The sequence below is a fragment of the Platalea leucorodia genome (genome assembly GCF_965183815.1).
Source record: "Platalea leucorodia genome assembly, chromosome: 3".
Taxonomy (NCBI): domain Eukaryota; kingdom Metazoa; phylum Chordata; class Aves; order Pelecaniformes; family Threskiornithidae; genus Platalea; species Platalea leucorodia.
Window position 1 is genome coordinate 47,078,436 of NC_138825.1, and position 27,283 is coordinate 47,105,718.

Below are 27,283 nucleotides of genomic sequence, written 5' to 3' on the forward strand. Positions count from 1 at the left end.
TGAAAATTATAAGATTGTCATTTAATTACCCTTAAAATACTGAACTTACTTGAGAATGCAGCACATCATCATACAGAACAAGATTCTGAATGGTCTCAATTAACATAACACAAAGCAGAAAAATCTATACACTGAAATTACCTCAATGCGATAGACATTTTAAAAAGTTGCAATAATTATTAAAAAGCTTTCAATAAAAAGTTTAAACACATTTAAGTTTCAAAAGAATATTTTGTACATTTTGGAAAAATATAACATTTACTTTACATAACAGAAACATAAGTTATATTCTTTGTAGTTTGTAAACTTCCATTATTGATACATTCTCTCATACATTTTCTTTTAATACATCCTTTTCTCTGGATTGTAAATCTAATGCAAAAGTATCACTATTCTGAAGAAAAGCTTGTTTCTGCATTAGTTTCCTGAAAAGTCCATTTGGATTTGCAAGTAGTTCCTCATGTTTTCCACATTCAAGAATTCTACCCTGGCCAAGGACTGCAACAAAATCAGCATTCTGAATAGTAGACAGACGATGAGCAATAATTAGGACTGTCCTTCCTTCCATCAGCCGGTCCAGAGCTTCTTGCACTAGATACTCATTTTCAGCATCCAAAGCACTAGTAAGAAAGGGAGAGCAGGGAGGAGAGAGAGGAGGATATTTGTTATTTTAAGACAAGTTAGTTTTGTATGCATTAGGCTTATTTTGCTAAAACTGCGAACCCTTGCTATTGTTGGTGAAGAGGAACCAATGGCACTGCAGGAAAGTTTTGTGAATATGCTTAGTGCACACATCCGAGTTACAGGCATTACATACTCTCATAGGCAAAAATATGCATGGAGAAATAACACTAAATTAATTCAGTGAAAAAATTAATTTATACTGCAGTATAATCATCTCTCTTTAAGACTAAGATCTTAATTTAAACTAAGAATAGGAAAAAAGCTTTAAGTAGATGTTTCAAAATCAAGTTACATATTACAAATTTCACTCCATGAAAAGTTACAACACAGTGTACCAGCTATCCTGTCCACTTTGCATAAACAGTTTTTATCACAGGTCTCCTAACCACACATTCTAGAAAGCACGTTCTTTTCATGGGCAGAGAAAAATAAGGCGCTAGATAATTTGTGCATGCAGGGCATGCAGAGAAAGAACGAGCACCGCTCATAGCTGAGTTTTACAGATAGATAATTTCTAAGTTTCTATTTATTTTCTTTCTCACCTTGTTGCTTCATCTAGCAGAAGAATTTTAGGATTCTGCAGAAGAAAGTAAAATTGGTTATAATAACAATTAGACAAGATCTGAATGTTTATATCAATAGAGAACATGATTCATACAGCGTAAAACTCGAAGTAGGTGTACTTACTTTATCAAAAGAACTTAGTGTCATTCAAAGCATTACTTTTAAGAAGTCTAAGTGCTAAGAGGACAAAACAGAAACAACACTATTCTATCTTCAAATTTTGCCAACTGAAGTAAAAGAACTCTATTATCAGATCACTATTTGAAAGGTACAGTCTAAAGGTGGGAGATTATTTTTAATGCATACTTGGCAGCACTGTGTCCAAAAAAGATCAATTTCTTATTTACTGCTCTTACATGGATCTTTCACAGAGCCTGAGCTACCCTCTGCTTGCAGTCAGTCTGCTATATATGTGTCTAGTAACAAAAACAACAAAAACCTACCAACAAGCAGTATTTCACCCACAGATGAAATACATAGTACTTAAGAACTAGCATTTGAGAACTCTTCCCAATTAAATAAAAAAAAAAAAATTAAAAAAAAATTGCCAGTACTCAAATCCCTAAGAAGCCTCTTCTGAATTACAGTACATAACCCGAACTTCCTTGATTAAGTTGACAGTAAAAGCTTTAGACTTTATCTGGAAGAGAAGGGAGTCCACCACACCCCCAAACATATATATCAACCACTCACTTATTTTTTACAGCTCCTCCCCCCCCCCCCCCAACAAAGTCTCTACTCCCATGAACGGTACTTGACATGAAGTACAACCAGCTTTTCAGTGTTCGTGGTAAAAGAGAACTGGTATAATGAAAAACTCCCAGTAATCTAGCAGAACCGGGCATGCTAGGATGCTATAGAGACCTGTGCGGCTTAACATGAATCTAAGCTGGGTTCAGCAAGGCTCAAAACTTCCAGCTGAGCATCAGCCCCAAACTGCCTCCCTGTGAGGCCCCGTGGCTGTCCCTGAACCAAACTCCCTCTCCTTCTGATCCTCAGAAGCCTCCTCAAATTTGTGCAGCACAGAGCCTGCCCTAAAGCTAGACCCATGCCAACCCTTGGAAAAAAAAAATTAATGACAACATTGTGCCTGAAATAGTATCTTGTCCCAAATCCAGACCAGCTCCCCTCAAAGCCAAGACAGGGCATCTATGGTGCTAGTAAGCTGCAACCCAGAGAAATCAACCCATGAATGACAGAGATCTGAACATGGAGACAGAAGTGTCATATGAGAGTTTAGTAGCACCACATTCTTAAAGTCTTCCTTCATCCTTGACCTGGTCTTATGAAAGTGAGCCATTATACAATGATTTACCATCAGTTTTGGCAAGAACTATCAAAAAACATGACTGAAAGATAGGAAGAAGCACTTACATAAGTAACTTGTCTTTAGTTAAACCACTCAGCCCTTTCCAATTTCCTAATTAATGTGAAAGATATTAATTTTCTTTTTAAAAATATTTTTCCACCTCTCTCACTGAAAGACCTTCTCCTTTTTAACCTTTCCCGCCTCCTCACAAAGTAGTTAAATAGCTATTTGGGTGCTGCCTTACCTTGAGCAGAGCTCGAGCAATTGCAATTCGTTGCTTCTGTCCACCTGGGGGAAAAAGCTCAGTAAATTGAAATAGGAAAACAGATGTGAAGTAATTTTAACTGAATGCCTGGGCTGAGCAGAATTAGGGACACGTACTCTAGCGGGGGAATGAAGATGGAGGGATTTTTGTAATACTTACGGCAGGCTATGACTTGGAGAAAAAACTGGTAACAAAAAATAATAGAATTTTTACTTCGCTCTATAGCATTGAGATTTTTAAAATAAGCAACATAAAGATGTACCTGAAAGCAAAATGCCTTTTTCTCCAACTACAGTGTCAAACCCTTTTGGAAAATCTCTGATAAAACTAGCAGCGTTAGCTATTTCAGCAACTTTCTGAATCTCCTCTGCAGTCACAGTAGAAGGATCCTCTGCACCATAAGCAATGTTTTCAGCAATAGAACAGGAGAACAGAATTGGTTCCTGATAAATTAAAAAACATAACTAATATGGTAGATATGCAATTATATGCGTGTATTGTCTGTATCTCAAATAACATAAATTCCAGCATTAATAAATTAATATATTCCAAAATTAATAAACATAAACCCAGCATTAATTTCTACTATATCCATCAAACAAAAGAATGTGTAAGCTAGAGTTAATTGAATTAAAAACAAACAAAACCTCTCCTAACACCAAAATGGGCAGTGAAAACCAATTAAAAAATAAGTTGCTTTTTTAACTGACAAAACATAACATAACCCTCAATTCCTAATATTTGAGGAAGAGTTCAGAAAGAGCTATTCATACAAACATCAGAAAACCTTCTTTATACTTTACTACATATCATCATTTGCAATGATGATGATTCTTCTCTTAACCTCTACACAGATTTCATGGCATTTTGTGCATTTAATTTATATTAAAGCTTAAAATAGAGAAGAGGACTGGCAGATAGGACAAGTGATGTAAAATGGGAAAATGTCTGAAACAAGGTAAGTCTGCTCTGTTTATAAAATAAAGAGGAGACATGCTATAGTATGAATACTAGTATGAATCTCCTACTGGTAACTCAAGTGGAATACATACATTTAAAAAGAAAAATGCTAATGTGCCCACAGGAAAATAGTTTTTGCACAAAAGCTTTTGGTGGCATTATTACATAAAGTAGATGTTTTGAAATGCAACATATACCCAGTTATCCTTACGCTCTTAACCAGAACATCAACCTAACAGTTAATTGCACTGTGAAGCACCTGGGGAGATGAGGGAAGGAATATACATACTTTAATTGGTCAAGTAGTTTATTTTTAAGAGACCATTGAACATCTCTCTGTACTTCCAGAGTTTGGGGGTCACTAGGGAGGGGGCATTACAAGAGTAAGTGCCAACAGTCCTGTATTTTCATGCTTTCCTAGTGGAATTGTGTTTGCCTGGAAACAACGCGTAGCACAGAAGGTCAGTTTTCAAATGGTTGTGTAAAATATGATTGTGTAACTTCCATTAATACAAAATGTGATTAAATGTTAAGCTTTGTGTTACTTTCTTCACCAAATCATAGCAAACATCAAGATGGTCATACCTACACAATTTGCAACAATGTACTTTCCAGTCTCCACATGCACACTTTTCTTCTAAGCTAACGCTTTGAATCTTTGATTATGTAAAAACAGACTACAGAATAATGGGAATACCTCTGAATACTTATTTTTAGAACAAAGCCTGCACAACAGCAGTTATGGTGAGATGGAGGGATTTCACTGAGAAGCAAGATTGTGTAGTTTTTTTAAAAAGCAGAAAAGTGAGGCACAGCTAGTTGATCACATTAAATTATTTCATTCACTTAGAAATGTATTTTCTTCCTTACCTGACTCACTGTTCCAACCTTTGTCCTGAACCACAGTGGATTTAACTGACGGATATCAAAGCCATCAACAGTGATAGTACCTTAAATTAAGAAATGGTAAAGTCAAGTGTGTACTGACAAGTACTGAAAAGAAAGAACAGTTCAGAACGATTCCCTGGGGAATCGCATACTGGTGGATCAGAAATGCAAAGCTATGCAGGCACCACCACAAGGTAAGCATACATGCCAGAGGGAAGCACGGTCCATCAGTGGAACAGCCACATCAGGACCTCAAGCACAGGAACCCTGACTGTTTGTAAGGTGTATCTGAGATGCAAAGCATCAATTGTCACGAATGAGCGCAACACAGAAAACATACCTGAGATAGGATCATACAGCCGCAGCAGAAGGGATACAATAGTTGATTTTCCTGTACCACTTGGGCCAACCAGAGCCATAACAGAGCCAGCTGGAATGGAAAGGCTAAAATCTTTGAAAATGGATGTTTCTGGACGTGTTGGATATGCAAACTCAACATCCTTGAATTCCAAAGCACCTCTGAATGTGTCTTTGCCTAATGTGATTCCCTCTGTATGACAAAGAATAAAATACAGAAACATGAACAGAAACAAAAATCAGTTCAGCCCTCCTAGAACTTGCTTTACAGACACCCAGTAGAAATATCTATCTCTGTGTTAAATCTAGGGATAACTGCAAGCTACAAGTCAGGACCACAGGGGTTATATTTCAGCCACGACTGAATCAGTGTGGTACACCACTCGTTCCTGAATGCAATTTCAGGTTTTGCTCACCAGCAGTGAGCCTGTAGGCTACCTATAGCAAGAGGGAGAATTTGCATCTTGCTAATACCTAGCAACTAACAATGTTCACTTCTAGTAGCATTATCTGAATTTTTAAACATATCATAAACAATTTAAGTTTTGTCAATTAGGAGCAATGAAATAAAATAGCACTGTTGAAGGCCAAAGTCCCTTTGCCATAGAACAGATGCAAAAAGATAAACATTGCAAATCACTTACTGCCCTTTCACCGAGCCACAAAAGTCACCTGAAACACCCTCCTCTTTGAACAAGAGCAGTTCCCTCTCCACTACCTGTTAACCGGGTAGCTTTTAAGCAGAGGCTGTCACCGGAATAAAGCTGCCGCTAGGTTTGTTGCATTAATGGCCATTTTTTAATTTTTTTTTTTTTTAAAGTGGAAAGTATATTTAATAAATTCAGGACAACAGTGTATTCAAAGACCAATCAGAGGCACAACTCTTAGGCAACAGCTCATTGAAACTAAAATCTGTTTGTGAAATACAGTAACAAACAATCATGAATGATTGATTGCCAAAGTTAAATAAAACCAACTCCTTTCTGGAGCACAGCATTTGATTTAAACAATTATCTTAAAAGACTACCAGTACTAGAAAAAGCTTATAAATAGGTAAAACAACGAAACACAATTTCTTCAAGCCCTGTTAAATCCCAGCTAAACATACCCATATAAAGCAAACTAGGTGGACAGTGGTGCTGCATTCCCGAAGGACAGTCTCACTGAAGAAGTTCCTACCACCTTTATGAAAACTGGCAGCACCAGAGCAACACCCAAGTAGTGTTTGTTCGTGCTAAAGACGTGATTCAAAACCCTTAATTCTTTGCAGACGCAGCACGTGAGTAACCCCCAGCTAGCCACAGCACATGGTAGCACATGCCTATGTTCGGTTAAACAGGGAACTGCGGATAGGAACAGACACCCATCAGTAGCAATCAAGATTTCACTAGTCCTGCTGTTCCTAGAGCAAATAATTTATTTTGCTTTTCTTTTTTGCAGATTCCCTCCTCTTCTCAAGCTCTCAGTTTAATGCTAGTAGCATAGAAATGGCAAAGGCAAGAGCATACAATTTCAGACTCCTTCCTTGACTTTCATCCATGGACATACACATTGTAACTTGTTAGGTAAAAGCACAATGGTCTGTAAACCTCCCTGTGGGAAAAGAAATGTATTTGCTAAATCCTGTGCTAGCGGCATAATCCTTACTATTACCAAAGTAACGAGTAATCACTTATCTTTATTCTCAGTTCCAGTTATTGCACAGTCTATCCCATGGCCTGAAACACTGAAATCTACTGCAATACAGGAAGCCTGGTACCACAAGTCCTTCCTCTATGTATTACTGTAAAAATATCTAAAAGCTATATATAGGGTTATGCTTGTTTCTTGTTTGGATTCTTGATACAGGAAAAAAAGACATTATAATTTGTTCCTGAGATATCTGTTGTCACCAACAACAGCTGGAGTTCCATGAAAATAAAACCTAAATAACCAAGAGAGATGTTTCAGGTTGGTTTGGACAGTAGAGAAATAATATCTTGGTTTTATTCTCTGATGAGCCAGAAATCAACTATAATTGTTTTTTGAGACAAAGGTTTATATCTTTTCCTACGTATTTAGTTTATACTGAAAGGAAACTTAGAAGAAACTCTGTAAGCCTATGCTACACAGGTGTCTGAAACTTTGTCCGATTTATGTTCGGTCTATGAAATAAAGATTGTTTTCTGGATGTCACTATTGGTGTAATTGAACAATTCGATACATTCAGTGTGAAAGACAACTTCTGCCCCAATACTACTGCTTACTCTGTGCTGGGGCCACTGTAAAGATGAAGACTACTGAAATAATCCAGATGTTAAAAAAAAAAAGAAATCACATCCAACTGATGACAAAATCAACAGTTGCACTAGGTCTATGAAGGGCACAGCAAACTGCAGTGTGGCACTGGACAGTCAGTCATGGCAGAAAGTTTAAGCCAGCTTCCTTGCAAAAGACAAGAGTGTGTAGCTATCCCTTCATTAGCGAGTTGGTGGTTACCTTTTGGACAAATGGCTGCTATTCTAAGTCTGCCTCCATCCCTTGGAGACAATACTGTTACTTTTCACTGGCTGTGTAAAGTCTGTGCACACTGAAAGGCATCCTACAGACTGCAGCTGTGAAGAGAAATGAGACAGAGGCCAGACTGTGATTTGGTGTCCATTAGATTAAGAACTCGAGGAATTCCAGTGCACAGAGACAGAAGCAGAACAGAAATTTGAAGAACAGCTTTTCAAAAGAACCTCTCTGTATCAACCAACTCAAAAGATGAAACTCTATTCCCTACAGTCAGAGCTCACTCAAAAAATGTTAGGTCTGTTTGATGTTCTTTTCTGACTCTTCCTCTTAGAGCAGCCTTTAAAAAGTTTCTAAATTAGAGGACCGTACAAAACTTAGAGGGAAACTACAGTGTTGACAGCTCACCTGGACTCTGCTATATTGCATTTCTTAACAACATACAGAGCTGGTGAAAACTCACGTATGACTTTTGCTTAGTGGGATGCAGCTGATTAAATAAAACAGCAATTCACACAGAAAGTATCTTCTACAAGCAGCTTGCTGAACTACTTTGATGGAGACAGGCAAATGCTGTTTATACAAAATATACTCAACACTGGAGGGCGTTGTCTAGCTCCTGAAAAATAAAGCTGTAAATAAGGTGCTGCTGGCAATATATTTTTATTTACTGTATTTAAATATTATTAGAAATTCTGAATTAATTAAAGAAAAACAAGGCCACCAAATTTTCAGCTTCTAAAACTTCTGATTAAAGGAAATCATCATCATCATCATCTGTTTCATAGTTAGGAAAAGTCAGGAGAATTAGCACTGTATCTAGTTTTTTTTCAAAAGAATGTAAGTTGGTACTACCTTTAAGTATCACACACCTCCTTCTGAAGTACTGGTGACCAATAAGAGAAAAATCAACCTGTGAACAATAACAAACCAAGGACCCACCATTAAATGGAAGTTGGGGCTTCCTTTCAATAAGCTCCCATAGACGTCCACCGGCACCTAGTCCTTTCATTAGCTCGGAATAAAAGGAACTTAGACCTAAACAAAAAGCACACCAGTATTATGCATCCATATGGAATGGAACACATAGGAGACATTAAATTTGCATTATACTTTTCATCACCAGCACTGAAGCATCAGACGTGGAGGGGATCTTTTACTCCAACACACTACCAGACATGTTGATTTAAATCCTATCTAGTCTCACTTCAGAGCTACCAATAACCCTTATCAACCATTCTTATTTATATCTGAAGACTATCTGAAAGCTTGCAACACAAGGCACTAGCATGGTGAGAAGCTGTCTGCTTGGAAAAAACAGCCAAAGCATCTACATCCCAGAGCGGGGCACAGGGGAGAAGGCATGAGCCTCACAGAGTGCCTTGAAACTGAGACACTGAGGTTTGCAAATTCACAACCACTCATAAAAAACCATTACATAATATGGACAACAAATACTAGTTAGAAAATGTTTTTAATTTTCATAACCTGTCTTCAGTATTTGGTAGAAAACACAGCAAACTGTTACAACAAAAAGAGGCAAAATCCCAAATTATGCAGTGAACTTCACAGTTCATTGCATGAACTCCTATATATATTGATGATGACATATACCAAGCAGACTTAACACTTGGAAGATGGATATGCTTTGCAGGTGTCAAGGAAGGCAGGCTTCCTGTGGCAAGACACGTTTACTTCAGAGTTCCCATGAGAATGAGCTCTGTGCGGAACTATCTTCTTCAATAATCTTAAGTAGAATTTAAAAAGATGTTTTTATCACGAATAGAAGTTAATTTAATGACATTTCATCAGTGTTTCTAACCCTATTTTTCATTTATTTAGCATTAATTTGTCCCATGTTTTGAAAGTGCCAAGTAAGTCTGTTAACCAAATTTGAATGATTTCAGCAGAGGAGAAAGGGTTTTGGTAGTTGGAATGGGTGCCACCGGAATTTTGATATCCAAGGAAGCAGGTTTTGTGAATTTTGCCTTCAGGCACATCTTTGTGCTTTCCACGATATCAGGCTTAGTCTTAGAAAAGAAGAGCATAGACGAGCTGCATTGCCCTGCTGGTCTATCAGAAGGAACAGACTCATTTTAAAGAAGAACCCTTCCAATCAGTTGTCAAACTTCAAAGTACCTTATCTTCATTTTTGCCTGTATGCAGTAGTGAAGACTGCTCTGTCAAAAAGATGAACAGTTTGTTTCTGGGCCAGTAGATTACAGAGTCTGAGCTTCAAGGAGGAGTCAGTCAGTAAGGAAAAACAAAAGGTTAGCACCAGAGTGTAGTGTTCTGCTGGCACTTTGTTTGCTCTTCCAGCTCAAGACACTCTATACTGAATTAAAGCTAAATTCTACATGCGTTTCTAAATAGAGTATGTTTAACACAGACCACACATTTTGTAATAAATATAATACCAGTATTACTTCTTTACACAATATACCAAGTATCTTAATTTAGACCCAAAGAAAATTAAAGTAATATGTATCTGTCACATACACATATTGAAAAACAACCTCTGTATTCCTTTGGGAAAATGGAAGGCTTATATTAAGTTATAAATTCTTATTTTCATTAACTCTTCAGAAAAAAATTATGTATGATTTCTTGGGAAGATCATTTGGAAGAGACCTTTTAAGAAAGCCAGATCTTTTTAGAGCTTCTTCCCTCCTGCCCCCATACCAACTGTAATGCTTTGAAGTGAAGAAAATCTAGTTTCTCATTCCGTACCTCCAATGCTTATTCCAACCCAGAAAGCATACATTAGGAAAGATGAGAGTTCACCAACTGTCATGTAGGCATTGCCCATTAGTAATCCTCCTTTGTATAACACTGAGAGGACAATTAAGTTTCCAGAAAGGCCAGTCTAAGGAAAAAGAAATAGAGGAAAAGGCAGATTTTGTCACATACATCTTAAACTTAACCCTCTAAAATGTTGTTTCAGAATTTTCCTTCTAATAAAAGAATTCCCATACTATAGGTATCAAGATTGTTAGAGGACTGAGTTAAATTTGAACAAAACAAATTCTAAAGCAAACTGAGCCAACACCCACCCAGACATTCAGTGCCACTGCACTGCGCTACCCAACAAGTGTTCAAAAAGCAAGTAATTTTTTTTTTTTTTTTTTTTTTTACACCTCATTCCCCAAGACGGAAAGGAACACCAAACGTTATTCTCAACCATCATTAAAGGAGGAGAGTTGATAGTCTGCGGTTACATTGCAGTTTTAGAATACTATTAAGCAAACTCACTGCAAGCTGTTACGGAAAAATGCAATCCCACTCTCCCTCCCCCACCCGCGCACTCTCCAGCTTCCTTTGCATTGATGCTCATCTCATCAGGAAGCCAAACCTGTAAAACGCTAAGGGTGGGGGAAGGTTTCCACTGGTTTAGTTCCCTGAATAGGGGGTGTGGGCTGAGATAAATAGTACCAAGGTATGGGGCAGAAAGAGAGACTTAAACTGGCTTTATCATACCACTGTATCTTGAGGTGCAGTTTCACAGCAATTTAGACTGATTTAAGTCCAGGCTTCCAACAGTTCCATGTAGGTTCAATTTACACTCAAATCATTTATTTGCAGATTTATAAGTATCCTCATGAATTTTAAAATAATTGACGCTTGGCATAACATGGTTGGTTTACTTTCATCAAAATACACTTACTGCTCCAAAGAAGCCTGCCCGAGCTAGTGCCTCTTTTTTGGCCAGCTGTAGCACATAATCAACTTTATTTGTATACTTCTCCATTTCAGCCACTTCTTGCCCAAAAGCTCGAACTGTTCTTATGTTTCCAATACGCTCTTCAGCTAACTACATTAAAGCAAAGAACAAAACAAATACACACAGACGCACGATTTGGGACGTTCATATTACAGAACATTTGAAAGTTAAACCAATATCACTACACTAATCTCCAAATACATTCCTTTGGATACCACTGGAAAATTTCTCATGCCCTCCTCCCCGCACCCCCCTCTCTTTTTTTTTTTTTTAAATTCTATTAAGTTAAAAGTAAACTGCATGCTCAGGCAGTTTAAAAAGAACTTCAAGATTGCCTTGACTTCAATGTTAGCAGGGAAAGAAAAATATAAAAGTAGGGTTAAAAAAAAAAAAACTTAATTTGATGTGAACAACAAACATAAGAAAATTACTATTCACAGTAACTTGCAATAACAACATGGGAGGGGGAAAAATAAAGAATATTCTATTCTACACTAAATCAAAAAAAGCCTGCAGTTATTTCCTGAAACAATTCTACTCATTTGATCAAAGCAACACTGGGAATTAATTTAGCTCAACTACTAATGTCCCATTTCAACTCAGTATTTTATTTTATCTTCTACACAGCAAAGTATTAATTCTAAAATTACCTCAATTGTAACCAATTAGACTAAGTTGTTAATAGACACTGTGATGGTGTTACAAAAAACAAGCCCCCCTTTTGTGAGTAAAAATATGATATAAAAATGTAATTCTCCTTCTTCCATCCCCCATTTAACCTGAAAATTTGAATGGAACACTAAAATTGCTTGTTCACATGAAGTCCCACACCTGGTTTACAAAGGCATGAGCTTCCCTTCAACACAGGATGAGGAAGATAAACAGAAGAGGGCTAATCTTCCTTCTGCACAGTCAATTTGCAGAAGTCCTATGCAGGACATCCCGAGTTTAAAACAGCTGACAACTGTGGTTATTTTAACTAGGTCTTTCCTAATTATATTTCTATGCATTTTCATGATGTCTCCCCACCCTCAGCCTGTGAGGAAAAAGGTCACTATCACTACTATTTCTCTGATAGCGCTTTGCAATATTTCAGTGCAGTCAGCAAACACAATGAAGGTCCCTCTACAACAGCCTCTTTAGAAACAACAGCTTCCTCTACTTTCCTCCCAAATATCTGGGTATGTGCTGAGGTGCCCAGTGAAGTTTAAAAAATGTCAAGCATGATAAACATTAAAGAGCTGACAATAAGGTCAAACGTCAAGGATTCATTCCAGAGAAGGACTTTCTAGCAAAGTTTTCTTAAAAATGGATCCATCTAGGATGTTTCTGATGGCTTCAAATTCATAACTGTAGTTCAAGACAAGGGTTTTTCAAACCTAGGTACCAAATTACACAGGACTTCATAGGCTGATGTTTTTATGCTCTCACACATAAGCTAAAGCCTAACCTCCTTACCCTCTCCTACATTTCCAAATTCTCAAGGCCAGGTACCTCCACATTATATTGTTATGGACAGCTCTTTACAAAGCATGGTTGTTTTTGAGATCTGTAAGAAAGTGTTACTGAAGTTTACCTTTTATACTGTTCAGGTGCAAAACTACAGGCTCAGCATGGCTTAGGGCAATGAACAGTACAATTATCTTCAGAAGATCTGTACTCAGAGATATTAACCTAAATGTACTAGAGCAACTTTGAAGTTAACTAGAAAGCGGCTGTTGAAAGATTACCTGTGTTGCTTCTGCAAGAGAATCTTGGGTCATTTTAGTAAGTTTTCGCAAGTATCTTCCATAAATCACAGCCAGGACAGCCAAGGGTGGCACAACACTCAGAACAAATGCAGCAAGGCTAGGTGACACAAAAAACTAGAAGAAAAAGGTATGTGTCAGGGGTTAGCGTTCAGATTAAAAATAACCCACTGGAGTACTGAAGTGCAACTTCCCTCGCTAGAGTTTTCTAAAACTAGTAGGATTGTAATTTAGTGCTGCCATGCTTTAATTTATCATGTTTTATTTCTTCCAGGCAAAATATCCATTCCTCCACAGCATGTGGGGAATGTATCCCACAGTTAGAACAAAGGATTGTAAGCAAAGGGTCTGGATTTCATTTTAAGCTTTCTCACTGGTTCTCTGTGTGGTCTTAGCCGAGTATCTTAACCTGCCAGTAGAGAGGCCTACCAGGAAATCTCTTGGGGATGCTGAAAGACATATGCTGTTATATAGTTTCTAAAGCACTTTCACAACTTTTAAATAGTGTAATACAGCAGGTTTGAGTAGAGAAATATCGTACACTACTTCTGGGTAACCGAGGAACAGATGGAGTCACCAGTGTTCCCTAGCACCCACAAATGCTCATAACCTGGAATAAGGGATTTAATTTACTGTTGCAAAACCTTCTGACTCCTAGCAATCATCAAAGCTCCTAAATAGGGCAAGCTTTTATAGTCCACCTTTTCACACTGAATCATGGCAGCATTTTTGAGCAGAATGCCTTATATAAAGTTATTCCAGTTAATCTATGGTAAGATAAAATCTTAGACTCTATTTGCTTAGATAAATACAGAAAGCCATAATTCTTAGCAGTGAGAAAGTGTTAAAGCTTTAAAGCTTCATAGTGGAGTCTCTTAACAGTTTCTAATAACATCAATCTTGGAAGCTTATTTTTATGAGGACACTTTTTGCTACCTGTTTTTAACTCCAGGTAGATGGCAGAAATTACCACACTTTCATTTAAGGTAATTGCCGCCAAGGTGTCTTTTCTCAGATAAGCATAAAAGAATTAATGCCAGAAAAAAACATCAAGGGAAGTCAGATTTTTACATAAACCAACTGACCACCAAGGAATAGTAACTGATGCACTGCACTGAAGCCTTCATTAACACGCCTCCCACCTAAATATATTCTTTACTGACAGACTAAAGCAGAAAGACTAACACTTGTTGTAAAAATCCTCAGCAGTAATTTGATGTTCAGTGCTGCCTTTGCTCACCTAGGCCTTAACCAGAATCAACCAACTTCAATGACTTTTACATCAGGGCCCTCACACCCTATTTTACCTCCAACCATGGGAACATTATCACTGTTTTCAATATCTTCAGTAAGAATAGAGTTAAGCTATTTGCCTACTATACTTTGCTTGATAAATTCGGGCAGCAACAGCAGTTCATTTCAAACCTGCATTCTCCATATTTTGGCTTTTGAGTAAACATCAAGTGGCTACAGGCACATCATCTATTGCAATGCAGTACGTGGATAACCAGTGCAACACACAACAGTTTCTGGACTGAATCACATTCGCACATTACCTAGCAGAACTGAAACAAACTTGAAACTACAGGAAGTGACAAGCAGGGAGGAGACCACCATACCATCATTCCAACCCCCACGGATGCCTGTGCTCCTGCCCTGAGCCCATCTGAAAGGTTTTCAGTCACTGAACGGCCCAAGAGGGCTGTATCTGAGGATAAGCGGTTTATCAGCTCTCCTGTTCTGGTCTTGTCAAAGAAAGCGGTTTCTTGCTTCAGAATAGAGGAGAACATGGTTGCTCTCAAACGTTTCACAATTCTTTGTCCTGTCAGAAACAGAAGTCAGTCAAGCATGGCACACAAGACTACACAGACACCAACAATATAAAAATCACAGGATTATGCAGCACTGAACAAGTCACATTACAGAGTTTTAAGGTACCATAAAATAGTGAACTTTAAGATGTCACGTAACAGTAAATAAAAATTAAAAATTATTCCAGCATACTTATCTCTGCACTATTAGTTTACCTTTGATCTGGTAAAAAAAGCTACTGATTCCAAGAAGATCTCTCAGCCAGTGCCAAGAATTTATTTCAGATCATTAGATATCCTGACTCTGTGAAAAAAGATGACTCTCGGTAGCACTTCTTGCTTTCATTTTTACCTGCAGTCTGCATGAGGTAGACACGAGTAGCATTAGCAGCAGCACCACATAAAAAGATTCCACTCAGCAAGGCACACAGGCTGGTCAGGCTGTCAGTGAAATCTTCACTGGGATTTGTATAAATAACGTCAATAACTTTACCCAGAAAGAAAGGGGCTGACATGGTAATGACACTGGAAACTGTCAGAAAGCCAACAGCAGCTGCAAATCAACAAGAAAAAGGAAAAGAAAATTATTCTGAATTTGCAAAGAGCATTAATAGTACATACGAAAAAATTTTTCATTTGAAATTTCTATTAAGTGTGCAAGTGTCAGCATTAAATAATCAGCACTCTTTTAGGCCCAGTTCTGAAGAGGATATTTTAAGTCACTGCATAAATTAACTTAGGCAAGGCATATTTTAAGATCTTGGAAGACTCTGTATACAACCACAGTCCTGGAATTACTTCTCTTGTCTAATCCTCCCCACCACCACCCAATAAAGTTAACTCTTCACAGATGTCATCCTTAGAAAGCATTCACAGTTAGCACGTCTTCTATATCTCACACAATCCTTCACTCCTGTTTGGTTTGGTTTTTATTATTCATGCTTGCTACCATAATAAAGTTTCCAACTGTCTATTTATGAGATAGCAATGGACTGAAGTAAAGATCTGATCTGAGAACTGTCTAAAACATGCGATTCTATTTGGAAAAAAACCCAAACAAACAAAAAAACCCCATTTGATTTACTCTTGACTGGCAAAATTTATATACATTTGTTTTGTTTTACCCTTTACTATTGTTGGTCTAAAAGAAAAATAGCATAAGTTTGAATAGAAGCATGTTTGCTGATGAGCAGAGCGCTTGAATTCCAGTTGCAAGATCACCCATGGAACAACCTGTGTAACTGTCTGAAGCTGTATAACAGAGTATGAAAAATCACACTGGACCAAGACTTAGCCTTTTGAACTTTAATCTGCAAAGAAATTTCTTGAGCCAAGAACACAGCTTGATTCTGAAAAGGCAAGCCAAGCTTGGAAGGCTGAGAACCAGGAAAAAACCCTCTTAATTGAAAACTGATCAAACTTGATATGAAAACCACTGAACCACAACAAACAATACCATTTATATAGCATAATTTTCCAACAACCAACCCCACACTAAAAGCAACCATTCATAGGATTGCTACAAAACTACTAGCAGCTAATGCCTTTAAAGGCAAAAAGACACTGTACTGAAAATCCTGAAGTTGCCTGAGTTTTAGTTCCATTCTACTGAGCTTCTTGTATTGCTTCTATGATGAAGACAGCAGAGAGCCTCTGAGCAGCTCATTGCTGTAAGTAATATTTCTAACATCTGTCACAGATGGTTCGATGCCTCTTACCACCTTCGCACACACGTGGAAAGCTTTGTTTCAGTTTGTACTTGAAGTGTAAATACAGCTGTGCATTTATGATGAAGAATTCAAGGTACAAAAAATGCATACCTGCCACCACCTGAAGCAAAAACTTCTCTGCACCTTCACCGCAGTGCCCCAGAGCAGTCCTGGGAGAGCTCCACACGCTGCCCAAACAAGCTCTATCCTTGCCATTGGGTCCAACCTGCTGCTTGCGGCTCTTGTTCAAGATTTGTTTCCCATCTTTCTGTTGCATTACACTCAGGCCAGCAAGCATGTTAAAGATAAAGGATTCGGATCTTTAACTTGAAGCTATAGAAACTATAAGGAGCCAGAGTAGAAAGGGAAAAGCTTCCTGCTGCAAACTTATGTGATCCATGCCATAGACACATCTCGTAAGCATATTATTTACCAGCTAAAACTTCCTAAGAACGAGTGACCTTATTAACAGGCTGGCTGCATTGGCGCATTCAAGCTGTGAAGCTGCGGGAAAAACCCAACAAAAGCCAGGTCATCTCCTGTCAGGAAAAGCTGGTCTATAAAGCAGCTGGAGATGGTCAAAAGCATTGCTTCTAAGCACAATGCTGCACAGCAGCTCAGTCTCCACTAGTCCAGACAATTTCTCAGTTATGGATGGAACTAGACAACTGCATATATAAATATTCCCTGAAGGAAGAGGACTGTATGGCTAAAAATCCCATATGTCTCTTGTCTAGCTGTACAGCCTTCCTGGCTTGGATTTACCTTCAGCTCTTCTTCCTTCAAACTAGCATAGGTTTCACTGTAATTACTTCCAACAGCCTTAACTGAACTAAAAGCAAATACTAGGACATAAAGCAAACGGAAGACTACTAAACATTAGACAAAGTTTCAGTAATATATTGGAACAACGCAGTCCTGAAGAAGCTTATATAATCCAGATCTGAATTTTAATTTTCCCCTTAAGCAATATACCTGTCTATATTAATTTAATCACAAATCACATGCAAAATAAGGTTCCCTAATTGAAACTCTCACTTTGATTATACCAGCCGAACAACTAGAAAATAGCACAGATGCCAGGCTGTTGCTCTTTCTTTTTGTTTTAAACTGTTGACTAATTGAAGAAAGAGGAATCAGCAAACACTCATTCTATCTCCCCATTCAAAGAAGAGCTGTCATTGTGATAACTGGCTAAAGGGAGGAGTACGAGGTGTTCAGCAACCAGATATGAAGACACTTCAGTGACGCTGAAGGTTGTTGCTGACAGAAAAAAGGTCAGAGTGAACTTTATCCTATTAGTTTCACATAGCTTACTCTGTTACCCCAAAAATTATGTCAAAGAAAAAAAGTGTATTTTGCAAGCTTTATTTTTTTTAGAATAAATCTGTTTCGTAGGCCATGAGATGAAAACAAAGAAAATGTGAGGTAGATCAATGGAACTTTTATAAAACCAGGGCTACACCAAAGTGGCAACAGAAGCAAAGACAAAGCAAACTGGCTCCAGCAGCAGCTCAGCACTCCTCTTGGAAACATCAGGCAAACCTTTTGCTTGTCTACTTGCAGAGAAATCCAGATCGCTGCACAGGCAAAGCGATGCCTTTATCACTATTGAGATCAACGTGCTCTCTGTTAAGGCTAATGTGGGCTTGCTTCTTGACAGCAGATCTGCAACTTCATTTCATAGCAGATGTATCTGGGGGCAAGGAATTGGTCACCAACTGATAAACCAGGATGTTTACAAGCAATAACTAGGCAGAGCTATCAGAAACCTCTCTTCAGAGCAAGGACTAAGTGACTCAAAAGAGTCATAAACCAAACTTCTACATGCAAGAAGAACACCAAGAGAGCAAAAGTTTCTAGTTTTGCTGGTCCTTTCCAGAGCATCCTTCTCACCCAGTACAGTATGCGGGAAAGGACAAAGCCAAAAAATTGCTTGCAAGCCTGTTGGGGGAAGGGCTATTTTAAACACAAATACATAAAGATTTTACCTCAGATGACTTAAAATCATTCCAGCCAATCAGGGATGAAGGACAGAAAAATGAGGTAATGATGATGCTTGGCAGCGCATGGTAACACAGCAACAGGACCTAGTTTTTTACTATTCAGTAAGGTTATGAATGTTACCTCCCAGAATCTTTAAAGTATTTTAGTGGTTTCATTTGAAGACCAGGGCTGGCAGGTCAGAAAGCAAGCTTTGGATTTGTGAGAAGTACCCTTCTACCAGTAACTGAGAATGTCTGTCCTTTACCAGTTACCCGTGCAGTTTTATTCTAATACACAATGAGTTTTTTAGCTTAACACTGAATTTCCACAAGGGCATTTGGAGTGACGAATAAAGTCTACTGTATTCTATGATGTGCAAGCACGGGGATTGGGCTCTTCAGTTGTTCTTTTATGGTAGAAAGATGCACTGACAAATTTTATATTTGTTGGTTAGGTAAAGTCCATTTCCATTTGGTGAATCCTGGCCCACAATTTATTTTGGACTGGTTGAAGGCCTGGTATCCACCCTGCAAAGAGTCAGTTCTGCAAATATTTATTTCAACATAGAATCTTCTTCCGGAGTACACTATAAGCACTTAAGGATGTTCCGTATAGTTCTAGGTTAGGTATGACTGGTGTGGTTTTCTTTCTGTGTTAAAGTAAATTCATACATGATATCTGGACTGCACCTACTATTATGCAAGAAAAACCTTTTATAATCATCGTCCTTACATTACTAAGAACAATTGTAACACTGTGCTCAAAAAAAAATACAGTATGTGTCTGACAGCACCGTTGTATACGGCATTCTTAGTGCATTTTGGAAAGCTGCTAGTTTTTTGAGTGGAGTTGTGTTAATTTGTAGGTATTGTCAATATACTGAATCTTGCAAGTTACTATTTCCAGTGATGATCACAGTTTCTAGAAAATATTTATAGGAGTATTCTATAGACAGTTTGATGTGGCTATTGAATCTGTGGTGTTTTTTCTTTCCTTTTGTTATTTTTTCAAGCATGAAAGAGCAGTTCAGGTTTCCAAATGGCAAAGACTGTTTTCTTTGGTACAACAAAAATACAGTTGCAGAGCTTACTGAAAATATCTTCAAGACAGCTCATGAAAAGGCTGGCATACTGTGGGTCTGACTGACCAAGATTATACAACAGTTTGGAGAAATTAACACTTGCAGAAAATTGCTGTGGGACAGAATTAAACAAGACAGACAGGCAATACCTTTGAGATAGTGTCTCGAGAACAAGATGGGTATCCAGGGTTTGGAGGGCACAGTGAGATATCAGCACAGGAGCGAGCCCCAGAGCATTGGCTGGTGGCATCGCTCGCGCTTAGAACATTTACACGGTGCAACTTACAGAAGTAGTCTACCACCTTGAAGAAAGCCTGCTCGTTGAGTCATCAGGTGTTCAGGATTGACAGAAATCACCCTCAGTAGCTCCTCAGTGAGGCTCCCATGATCAAACAGGACAGACCTGCGAGGAGTCCTTTGCTATGGAGGAAACAAAACATCAAGGAGCCTTTGCAGAGTAGGCTATAGAGGGTTTGTCAGAAGAGCTCTCAGAGAAGATACTTAATGAGAAGTGTCCTTCCAGGCAGAGCATAACACAGTGATTTGAGGAAGCCCAAGAAAGGGAAGAGCAAGTAAGACTGCCGCTTTGCAGACGAGAGAAGGAGGAAGAGGTAGCAAGGCAGACAGCCTGACGGAAGGCCTCCGCTTGAAAGGAAAGAGGGAGGCTTGACTCTGACTGTAAGCAAGTATCTTCACTTTCTCTTAAGAAAGATGGTACCTCTATTTTACAATTTCTTATTATCAATATAAACAGTACCACAAGCTAGTCTTTTTAAGACACCCAAAACCAAGAGAGAGTACTACTTTTTTTTACCATGCATTTAAAATTAAAGCATTTAACTTGTTCATATTTATCTTGTGTAGAAGACAGTCTTTATGTCAGACCAATCTAGCTATTATTCCTTCTGTCTTCAAAATTTACACTAATAGTGCAGCAAAGCATTCCACAGAGAAATTTAGTTGTAAGCACCTAACTGATCAAATGGTCAGCAGCTATCGTTTCTGCAATGTCTTACCGAAATAGCTACATTAACAGTTCACCAACAATTTGAAATAAGGAATTGTCACCAACTAGCCACAGAAAAGCAGACTTTTTGTGATAAAGCTACAGGGCTGCTTGGACCTTTTGTAAGCTTCATACTGAACACCGACAAAATCAGAAGAAAAACTAGGGGGAGAAACAACAAAAAAACCCATGTAGCCTATCTGATTTCTACAAAAGGCACACTGCACATGAGAAAACAATTAGTAAGTTACCCCTGTATATACCATACATATAGGAATTACAATTTTAAAACCGTAAGAATTGCCTTCAGAAAATTCAAGGTAAGTGTGGTAGTTGAGTTGCTTTTAGATGAGCACAACAACTTTACAATAACTAAATACAGTAACAAAAAACAGGGGCCACATATGTGGACTTGAGAGGTGAAACCAAATTTTGGCCAGGAATGTCCCAGCTACGGGGTGACAGCAGAGAAACAGCAAGATTTACAAGACTGGGGTTCAAACCATGTTCCAAAGAGAAGAGTATTCTAGTGCCTCTAAGCCCCTCTGCTCCCATGAGCTTCCTTCCCATGATGCAGACTACAGAATTAATTTGACTCACTGTCAAGGTTTGAATGGGTGTACGAAAACTCATTTTTCAGAGAGATGCCACTTGTCTCTTAATGGAGGGAGGAAAAGCATATCCTTAACAGCACATGGATTGGCTGCTGATGTTCAAACTCATGCTACAAAGCTTGGAAGAGCCAAAGTTTCAAAATTAAACCATTTAAATTGTTACTACAAACTAAACACATTATCTGCCTGATTTAATTTCCTAAAATAACTGAAGTTTCCAAAGATACTCCTACTCAAGTACTTAAGAAATGTCAGCTTATACAAGTATAAATAACCAAAAGCATGACTTTCTAGTAGCAATACTCACAGCTGATGTGTTCAACATTTCTATCTGCATCTTGTACAAAAAAAAAAAAAAAGTTGCTCACTACCTCAATCATCCCCAATCAAAGGAATTATTAAAATAGTTTCTGAACTACATTACAAAGAATATACCTAAAAAATTCAGGTAGTCTTAGGTATAACTTTTTTTTTTTAATTTACTTTCTTTAAGAATTGTTTTTATAGGGATTTATTCCTTATTAGAAACTATAAAAGCTAAATCTACAGCAATCCAGTATTGCTCATTCAAGAACAAGAAAGCGCATCACCTGGTGTAACTTCAAAGTATACAAAAATCAGATTATGAATAAGGCAGTGCTCTTCTGATTTCATGGCAAATTCTAACCCACAGGAAAATAGCTATTGCAAATTATGCCCAAAATTCTAAAATAAAACTTATGAAATAACGTTTCTTGCAGATCTCTAGAGAAGACCTGCGTACAAAACAAACCCTCTTACTTTGACTCGGTGCACAGTAAATGTTATATGGGGAAAGGGCACACTTTGCTATTGGATTAAAAATTTCAGAGTTCCTTGTGCTTACTTTACAATTCAATAGAACTATTGTTTCCTTCGAGTGTGGTTTGGATAAAGTGCAACAGACAGTTTCTCACAGGGAGAAACAAGGAGGCAGGAGGAAATAAAAGGGATCATTTTGAAAAGGAATTTTTGTGGCCTCGTACACACAGCAGGATTTAATAATTTCAACAATGGCCCTGTCCTCTTCCCTGAGAGTTGAATTTAACTGAACACACAGGTTTACCTGACCTGACTGCACAGGATGAGCCAAAAAATTTCTAAAATGACCTCCCTCCTTTGTTAAGTCTGGGAGATATTACAGAATTTACAAACTCCTAATTTCACTACACAAAACTGTGGCCACTAACAGAGTGAATTCCCATCACGGTATTTAGCCATCTTTTTACCACTTTTAATAAGAACAACAAAATCTAACACACATGTCCTGTTTAAAATATATTCACAGCTCTACCCAGCTCTAGAAGTAACTGAAGATGAAACATAGAACATACTACACTGATCTTTTTTTTTTTTTTTTTTTTTTTTTTGAACAGTGTGATATTTGGTACATTTATTTTCATCCCTAAGAGCCTCCAGAGGGTCAGAACCTCCTTCTGCGAGGAGAGCATTGCAAGATGTGCTACGTGCCAGTGCACTGGAACTCCTGGCCAGAGCACACCGCTTCTTCCTGAGCCCACAGATGGTGAAGAGGCTGTGCATAAAACAAGATGCAACCGTCTCTTTTGGTGCCAGTCCCAACCGGAGCAGGTCACCTTCACCTCTGTACCTGCACCTCCTCAGCTGACATCATTTTCCCACCGCACCAAGACGGGTGACCCTGGTCTTGCTCAACTTCCTCACAAATCATCATCCTCTGCTCCCTAGGCCTCCACTGTCATCGCTGCATCTACTTCGTCTTCTGTGACCATGAACTTCAATGCAAAACTGCAATGAGCGGAATAGCATGACCCATGAATGAGCAGATATCATGACCCATGCCATGTGGAGTCACACAAAAGGTACGTATCACTTCACTGCGCTGTGGTAACGCTACACACCTATGTTACCAACTACTGGTTATATAAAATGCGAAAGATCTGGAAGAGCTCAACTTTCTTGCAAAACAAAACTTCACCTGTAAAGCCTCTGAAGAGATCCCACAGCATTTGCTTACCATTTAGATGGACTTGAAGACAAAATTAAATGTTTTACCCTAGGTTCATTGTTTCATACAGTGAAACCATTAACCTTCCTCTTGCTTTGAGTGCAGGAAAAACAGATACCGAGTTTTTAAGGACTAGTTTCTCAGTACAGAGATGCAACAGGAACAAAACACAAGATATTTTAACATATTTTAGATACAATGGGCAGATGTGATTTCCCTACAACCACCTACAAGGCATTTTACCCATATTTGTTATTCCTGCGCTCTATAATGACCCTAAGTATTTTCCTTGTTAGCTTTTCCATCCTCCCACTTAATTACAACTTAACAACAAAAGTTTTCCCTTAAGTAGGGTGTCAATAAAGAAGAAAAAGTTTACATAAATTTCCTCCTCTCCCAGAACCAAGACCAACAGAACACTGAAGAGCAGTTACTACATTTGCATATTTTTTCCATCCTCATGATTTGATACTATCAAGTTGTGTTGTGGGTTTTTTTTCAACTTTAATTCAGGCCATTTTGTTATCTCAAAAGACAAAACTGCACGTAGCTGATTTTTAGTAACTGTGATAGTTGATTTACTTAGATAAAACCATCAGCAGGCTGCACAGATTAAGGATTCTTAGTCCTATTCTAAAACACAATTACAAACAAGTATACCGTACCCTGCTTGTGATAAACAGGCCAACAGCAAGTGCCCAGTAAAGGGAACTAAATTAAGTTGTCAGTTAGTTAGGAACCTTTGGCTCCTAAAAGCCATCCTTAAAATAGCTGATTTATTTGTTTCAGTTTCAATGGGAAAACCAAACAACTTTGTTGTAAAATCAGCAGGTAACCTGTCTGATCTCACTTCTTCACCAAAATCTGAACAGACTGAACATTAGTTACTGGCAAAGGGTTTTTTACTTTTTAGTCCATAAGCCAATGAAGAAAAATAATCCTGAGCAAGACTGAAGCCTCACTGAACATTATACCTTTTCCCTTCTCCATCCAGCCCTGCCCGATCAATTTTCCCCTGCTTTTATTCTGCACAACCAAGATAGCGGTATTAGCTGCATAAAACACGTGTTCACAGCACAGAAATACTTATAACTTCTTATAAAAATTCATTTGGGTCCAAATTATTTTGGCTATGTAACGCCAACATGTAATGAAGCTCTGTAACTATCCGCTGTGAATAAAATCTTGTACAAAGTATTTCATATTTCTCAAAACCACCTCTTTATGTAAGTCTCACTACTTCATCTCTTTTCTCTCGAACACCATTTACCCATTCCATGGGAACCACCCAAGTTTTTGCAAAGGCGTACAGGCCCTCACACTGCCATGACGGTACGTATGCTGCTCACCAATAAAGGTGGCTTTAAAAAAACCAAACCACATAATAATTTGATATAGTTTTCTAACTAACAGCCATTCTCCTATTATCCCCATAAGAAGCAATGTAAAGAAAAGTTTGTTTCTACTCTTTGTAGATAATATCACTCTGTTAAGGGTGCAATTTATACAGCCGTGGTATTTGAGTTCACCATATAGACACTAAAAATAAATAAATCGTTTTCAGAACGACTTACAGAAGTTCTAGGCAAGAAATTCTTGGGAGACAGAACTCCAATCTATCTAATACATTTTTAAAAAAAAGATGAGGATTCCCCTTTTTACTTCATTCCACATAGTCTCAGGCCCAAGTTTATTGCAAGCTGCTTGTGAAGCCAGCATTGAACATGCAGAGAGGCATTAACCCACACTACTAGCAAAACAGAGAGTTCTGTAACTTCCAAAGCTTTTGCCCCCCCTTCAAAACAATAACAAATTTGGGGGGGGGGGGGGGGAGGGGGGAGGCGCGAGAAGGCACGTTTCTAGCGTTTTTCACACGTATCAAATGCTCGCTTAAAGATTCAACGCTGTGCTCCGCTGCTACCGGATGCGCCGGGTCGGGAGGGAAACCCGACCTTCTCCTTCACCCCGGCGGCGGGCCGCGCCGGGCTGTGACCCCGGGCCGCGCCCCCCGCGCCGTGGGCAGGCGGCGGGGCAGGGCCCCCGCCCGGGCCGCGCACCTGGGCCCCGGGAGACCCGCCGGGAGGGCGCGGGGAGCCCGGCGCGGCCGCGGCGCGCCGCCGCCCCCTCCCCGCTCGGACAAAGCCCCAGGGCGGCCCCCGGCGCGGCGGCGGGGCAGCCCCGGGCCGCGGCCGGTACCTGTCAATCTCCAGCGCTCGGGGTGCGCCAGGGCCAGCAGCCTCCGAGCCTCGAAGCGCGGCGGGGCGCCGGCAGCCCCCCGCGGCGGCGCCGGCGGCTCCGCGCCCGCGGCGGCGCTCAGGGAGCGCGGGGCGCTGCCCGCCGCCCCGGGCGGGAGGAGGCGGCGGCGGCACGGCGCGCCCGGCGGCGGCAGCAGCAGCGGCGGCGGCGGCGGGGAGGAGGGCGTCCCGCACCTGCTGGCCGGGCGCGGCGGGGCGCGGAGGCCGGCGGCCCCGCCGGCGGCCCGAGCCCAGGGGGGCGGCGCCGCCCGCCGCAGCAGCGGCAGCAGCCAGGGCAGGCGCGCCGCGTAGCCCGCCATGCGGCCGGCGCGGCGGAGCCGAGGCGGCGGCGGCGACGCTGCTGGTGCTGCAGGCGGTCCCCGCCGCGCGGGTCTGCGGCAGGAGGAGGCGCCTCCCAGCCGCCGCCCATGGGCCGGCAACCGGGGACCCGCGGCGGCCTGCGGCGCGCTGATAAGGCTGCGGTCGCCGGCCTCCTCCCGGTCACCGGGCCGCGGCTCGGCCCCCAGCCAGCGTCCTCTGCCGCCGCCGCCCGGCCCGCGGGGGAAGGATGGGGCCGGCGCCCGCCGAAATGGCGCCCGAGTCTGCTCTGCCCGGTGCGGCAGGGTCCCGCCGGGGAGGAGGACGGGGGGACGCTGCCCTGCTCGCCCGGACCCCGCCTCGGGAGGGGGTTTGCCCCCTTCCCCTGCGCCTCCCTGCCAGGCCGGTGCGGGCCAGGCCAGGGCAGGCCACCTCGGGCTGGCCGTGGGGCCTGCCTGCACGGCGCGTCCTGCCCGCGGCCGTGGGTTTGCCTTGGTCCGGACAAGAGAAAACCTCCAGCCAGGGGAGAGCTCCAGCCTGCGGGATCCACGCCAACAGGCCTTACGTGCCCGTGCCCGGGCTAGAGGCCGCAGGACCCATAGCAACAGCCCTTCACGGCTACCGTTTGCTCCGCATGTTAACGGCTCAGGGTACGAGCCGCTTCCCAAGGAACCTGCTGCCCCCGGCCCCGGCGGAGGCAGCGGGGCCGCAGCCTGCCCGAGGCTGCGTGCCACTGGAAGCCCGAGCGGGGGCCTGACCCCCCCTGCCCTGTTTTCCAGGCCTACGCCTTCCTTTCAAAATTTTGAGTCAAGCCTCTTCATGAATTAGCTTAACGTCAGCTCGTGAGATTTGGTTTGCAAGAGCACTGTTTGAACGCTTTGAAGTTTGCAAATGAGTAAAATTGTATTAAAACATCAGGAGGAAACGTGGCTACCGTCTTTCACTACCAGAAATGATACAGCCAAATTCCCAGTATTTAGGGAAATTGAGGGGTTAGCGCACCCAGCGAGCGTGCTGAGGGATGGAGCCTCATCCTGGGAAAACCACCGCCTTGCCGGAGCCGTTTCCCTCGATATTTGAGTAAATTAGCATAAACCTTCCTCGCAGCCCTCGGGTGACGGCTGGAACGTTCTGCGACCCACGCTGCGAGCGCAGCCTCACCTGAGACGTTTGGTTTTCCCCCTTTCTCACACCTGGCCTCCCTGCCCTCTACAGTGCCGTCCTGGGAGGCTGCGAGGAGCAACGGCGTATCCAAGCGAAACCCTGCGATCGTTTTCCAGCGCTTGAGGCGCCTCACAGAACCAAAGCGACCAAAGCCCCCGGGCGGCGGAGCACCAAGCCCAGCTTTCGGCTGCTGAGGCCGGCACCGGGGCGAGGCGGGGTGACACGCGGGTGTTTAGGCCGTCGCTGACCCCGCTGGGAGCGGTGCCCGTGTGGGAGCTTACCCCTACCCGCCCCAGGGGCGAGGCTTCACCGGCCCCCGGCCAGCAACGCCTCGCCGTTCGTTAACGCTTGGCCCAACGTTTCCGT

General features: G+C 41.0%; 1 protein-coding gene across 6 annotated transcripts; it reads right to left on the reverse strand.

The window, feature by feature from the left end:
- ABCB10 (ATP binding cassette subfamily B member 10) lies at window positions 1–27,265 on the reverse strand (the record flags this gene model as incomplete). Of its 6 annotated transcripts, none has more annotated exons than XM_082306898.1 (14): window positions 1–620; window positions 1,227–1,261; window positions 2,802–2,845; window positions 3,085–3,265; window positions 4,653–4,732; window positions 5,011–5,220; window positions 8,463–8,558; window positions 10,251–10,386; window positions 11,185–11,331; window positions 12,972–13,106; window positions 14,609–14,811; window positions 15,153–15,353; window positions 16,621–19,996; window positions 25,398–25,444. In XM_082306898.1, the coding sequence occupies 13 exons, from the start codon at window positions 16,805–16,807 to the stop codon at window positions 329–331; spliced, it is 1,947 nt and encodes a 648-aa protein (XP_082163024.1). In that variant the 3' UTR covers window positions 1–328. The 6 variants fall into 6 exon arrangements, with proteins under 6 accessions (XP_082163024.1, XP_082163025.1, XP_082163027.1 ...); XM_082306899.1 differs by lacking the exon at window positions 25,398–25,444 and having other exon boundaries at window positions 16,621–18,205; window positions 19,863–25,178; XM_082306901.1 differs by lacking the exons at window positions 16,621–19,996; window positions 25,398–25,444 and adding an exon at window positions 27,199–27,265.
- Between the last annotated feature and the right edge of the window lie 18 nt (window positions 27,266–27,283).